Source organism: Acanthisitta chloris, unplaced genomic scaffold (genome assembly GCF_000695815.1).
Source record: "Acanthisitta chloris isolate BGI_N310 unplaced genomic scaffold, ASM69581v1 scaffold26363, whole genome shotgun sequence".
Lineage (NCBI taxonomy): Eukaryota > Metazoa > Chordata > Aves > Passeriformes > Acanthisittidae > Acanthisitta > Acanthisitta chloris.
The window spans coordinates 1,290-5,234 of record NW_008664710.1 but is presented as its reverse complement, the minus strand read 5'-3'; the positions used below and the strand labels follow the sequence as shown (position 1 = coordinate 5,234).

Below are 3,945 nucleotides of genomic sequence, written 5' to 3'. Positions count from 1 at the left end.
TTGTCTGTTTTAAAAGAGCAACTGTAAAACCACACAAATACAACTGCTCCAAAACCTTCTGAGTCTGACACTCAGGATGAGATGCTTGTGCTTCATGGAATCACAAACTGGTTTGGGCTGGAAGAGACCTTAAAGTTCATCTCATCCCACCCCCTGCTATGGGCAGGGACACCTTCCACTAGCCCAGTTTGCTCTAAGTCCTGTCCAACCTGGTCTGGAACAGTCCCAGGGATGTGGCAGCCACAGCTTCTCTGGGCAACCTATGCCAGTGCCTCAGCACCCTCACAGGGGAGAATTCCTTCCCAATATCCATCTATCCCTGTCCTCTGGCAGTGGGAAGCCATTCCCTGTGTCCTGTCACCTAGTTATGATAGATGCAAAAGAGCTGATCATGAAACCTCTTGGGCCATGATGTGGGGGTGCTCCTGGGGAATGCTGTAGGGATGCTCCTTGGCTCTGAGCAGCCTCACTAACAGCCTTGTGTCCTTGCCAGCTACGTGAGTTCAACATCTGTGGGCGCTGCCAGGTGGCGAGGTACTGCGGCTCGCAGTGCCAGCAGAAGGACTGGCCTGCTCACAAGAAGCACTGTCGGGAGAAGAAACGAACCTTCCAGCAGGAGCTCGGCCCAGAACGATGACCAGGTGGCCCCAGGCCTCTCAGCAGCAGGATTCCTCCCCAAAGGCATTGGACTCTTGCTTTTGCACACTATGACAGACTGCTTATCCAAGCCAGAGGCACTGAAGATAAACCCTGTGATGCTTGAGCAGAATGGCTGACTGGACTCTAAAAGGCAGCTCTGACTGGTGCTGTGGAAAGGGATTGGGTCTGCCCCTTCCAGTATTATATTCTCAAGCAAAAAGACTACTGTGGAGGCTCCAGGCAGGAAGCTTCTCATTATTTATATGTTAATACGTTTGTAAACTTCATGTACAGTTTTTGTTAGAATTTCTTGATAGGACTTCATTAACTGTAATGTTCAGATGAGAACATGTTGTTGGCCTCAAAGTTGAAAAAAAAAAAGAAAAACCAAGGAAAAAAAAAGTCATGTAGCAAAAGCTTTTCCTCCCATGTGGCAGAAGTGCCTGTGGCAGTGCCAAGGCCAGCAGGCATGCTCTGGCCTCAGCACTTCCTCTGGAGAGCTCTGCATGGAAGTTCTATTGCAGGAAAAAAAAAAAAAGCCAAACAAAAAAAGAGCAAAGTAAAGATTGGAATGAATCCTTGTCTGCTCTCTAGCTTTCTCCTGTTCTCTTCAGCTGCTTCAGAGCACATCACACTTGGATGTTGGAAATATCTCCCTGTGCACCAGTGAAACACCTCCAGGGCAGCAGGGGCTGGTGTGGGGTGAGGGATGGGCTGGGGTGTGTGCTCAGGTGGTGGGGGGCTGGGGAGGGGGCTTGGAGCAGCTCCCTGGTCCAGAACCTCCAGGGCAGCTCAGGCAGAGCTGTGTGTGGTCACGGTTGCCCTCATGGCTTCCCCTAAGCATGGCAAACACTGGTGATGTGCAGAGGTGTTTAAATGATCTAATGTTTGGTAATTTACTTATTAATTTTGAAAGTGTTGTCATCAATCTGCTCATTGCTTTTTTTTAGGTAGCAAATGAGCAGAAATTACCCAGGAGGAGGATTCCACCTGCACAGCACATGTGTTTCTCTTTTCATGAATAACTTGAAAGGCTCTTCTTTTTAATTTTTTTGCCTTAGAAACATAAGGAGCAACTGAGTTTCCTGAAGAAAATGGATAATTTAGTGGCAGGGGGGAGGTGTAGTCCTGCTTCACAGCAGAACAGCGTGAGGTGCTGAGTGCTCACTGCAGAGCCTTTCTTAGAGTGTCTAGTGAAATAGGGATTGAATTTTTTTTGGTAAAAGCCGTTTAGACTTTTCATTTTTCTCAATGAGGATCCACTTTGCCACTTCATGTTGCAATGTTGGGTCTTGTTTGTATTCAGTTTGTTAGAAAATTGAACTGCTGTGGACTTCCAACATTATATTTGTTCAATATCTGCACAGGAAGTTCTGAATTATTAACATTTGGGTGGATTTTGTCCCTTAAACATCTTAGGAAATAACAAAGAACTTCTGAAATTTCCTGCTGGAAGTTCCCTTGAAGGCACTTGATACTCAAGTTGCCACTCTTCAGTCATGGTTGGACTGTAACATTTCTGTTCAGGCAGCCTGAAATGTTCTTCAATATGCAGAAGCCAAGCAGGACCTGATCAAATTTTCCTGTAATAAGGGATTTATTTCTTTTAAGGAAATATCCAATCTTTTACTTTAATGAACTGTAGGTTTTGATGAATATAAAATGGGACCTGAGGAATATTTTTTATTTGAGGTAATCCATTGAAAAGGGCAGAAGTATCATTTTTCAGTTTAAAAGGCTGTTTGTCCTGCCAATTTTCCATTTTATTACCAGGAGTTATGTGTAGCACACTGAAGTGCAGGCTTAGAGCCCTTAAACACCAGTGCAGCACTGAGCAGGGAGGAGGTAGTGCAGGGAGAAGGAAGTTTGGGATGCTGCTGCAGTGAGGACAAGGACAGGCTGAAGATGAGGTCCTGGTGGGGCAGTGGCTAAATCCCTCCTGAGCAGCAGCTGGAGGGAGTGAAGGAAGGACAAGACTTGAGCTAAAGCATCTGCAAAGCCAGAATAGTGGGTGCTTGGTGAAATGCCCATCCCAGGGAGTGTGGGAGAGGAAGGGCTGGGAGGAAGAGGTGCAGCAGGTGGGGAGGGAGATGCCCTCAGGGTTAGAGGGCTGTGAGACCAGCAGCCCAAGGAGAAGGAACAAGTTGCCCAACCATGCTGTAAGGGCTCAGTGAAATAACACAGGCTGTGGCTCCAGACTGTCCTTGTGCCAGAGGAGGGAGGTGGCTGCAGGGGTTGTGGCTTCCAAGGCCCTGGGGACTGCAGGAAGAATGTGTCTGTGCACAGCAGGTCCCTGCCTGGAGTGGGAGAAGGGGTGTGTGTGTGAGCAATGATCCTGGCCAAAGCTGTGTGAATAGAGAGCTTCCCTTTCTGTGAGGAGTGTCAGAAAGGAACTTGAAGTGGCAGCTCCACTTTCTGAGCCTATGTGGTTTTTCAGAGGATGGAGCTCTTGTCAAGGATCTCCTTTCCCTCAGGGAGTCCAGGCTGACAGAGATATCCTTTTTCAGAGGATGGAGCTCTTGTCAAGTATCTCCTTTCCCTCTGGGAGTCCAGGCTGACAGGGATATCTCCACATGAGCAACTATTTAAAAGCCCAGGGTTGGAGTTTGTGGTCTTTGATCTAGGAGCAGCACTGGTAAAGGAGATGACCTTCCAAGGACTTGCCCCTGATGGAGGTAGTCTTGATCCAAGATAACTCCTGAAGGGAAATCTGTGGCAAATGCAGCTCATATCAGGAGGCTGCAGTGTCCCTGATAGTGTCTGTAACTGGTGTGCACAGCCCTTGAGATGGTAATACAGGTACCCCCAGGTGCTCCTTCCTCTCCAAGCAGGATGGTATTTGCAAGCCCAAACATTCAGAGGTCATAGTGGAAAACCTTAAGGCTCAAGGAACACAAAATATACAATATAATGTAGTGCAGGGCTCAGTGGTTACCTTTTGAGACTTGCATACATCCATAGGATTTTCCTCTCAGGTTCTCCTCTCTGAGCTAACTTTAAATGAAAGTGGTGAAGGTAAAAGGAACAGCTGAAAGACTTCAATGTTTGTGGTGGACGTGGAGATGGTGTGAGACCACACTGGGGCCAGGAGCAAAGCTTCACCACCCAGAGAAACAACTGAAAGGACAAAGGGAGTGATAAACAGCAATGAGTGGGATACTCAGGATAACAAATCCTTCATAAACTGAACTTGTGTTCAAATGTAGGAGATGGAGAGAATAAGATTTGGCAGGTGAAATGTGGAAAAAGGCAAATAAAAAATCCCACCCAAAATAATGCGAAGAAAAACAGCATATGAAGAACATT

At 47.0% G+C, this 3,945-nt stretch overlaps 1 protein-coding gene across 1 annotated transcript in view; it reads left to right on the top strand.

The window, feature by feature from the left end:
- The window catches only part of ZMYND19 (zinc finger, MYND-type containing 19), an 8,866-nt gene extending 7,708 nt beyond the window's left edge, over positions 1 to 1,158 (top strand). The window contains exon 5 of the mRNA XM_009071479.1: positions 494 to 1,158. Within this exon, the coding sequence (XP_009069727.1) occupies positions 494 to 637 (144 nt within the window). The 3' untranslated portion in view covers positions 638 to 1,158. The remainder of the gene's footprint in view (positions 1 to 493) is intronic.
- The last annotated feature ends 2,787 nt before the right edge of the window (positions 1,159 to 3,945 follow it).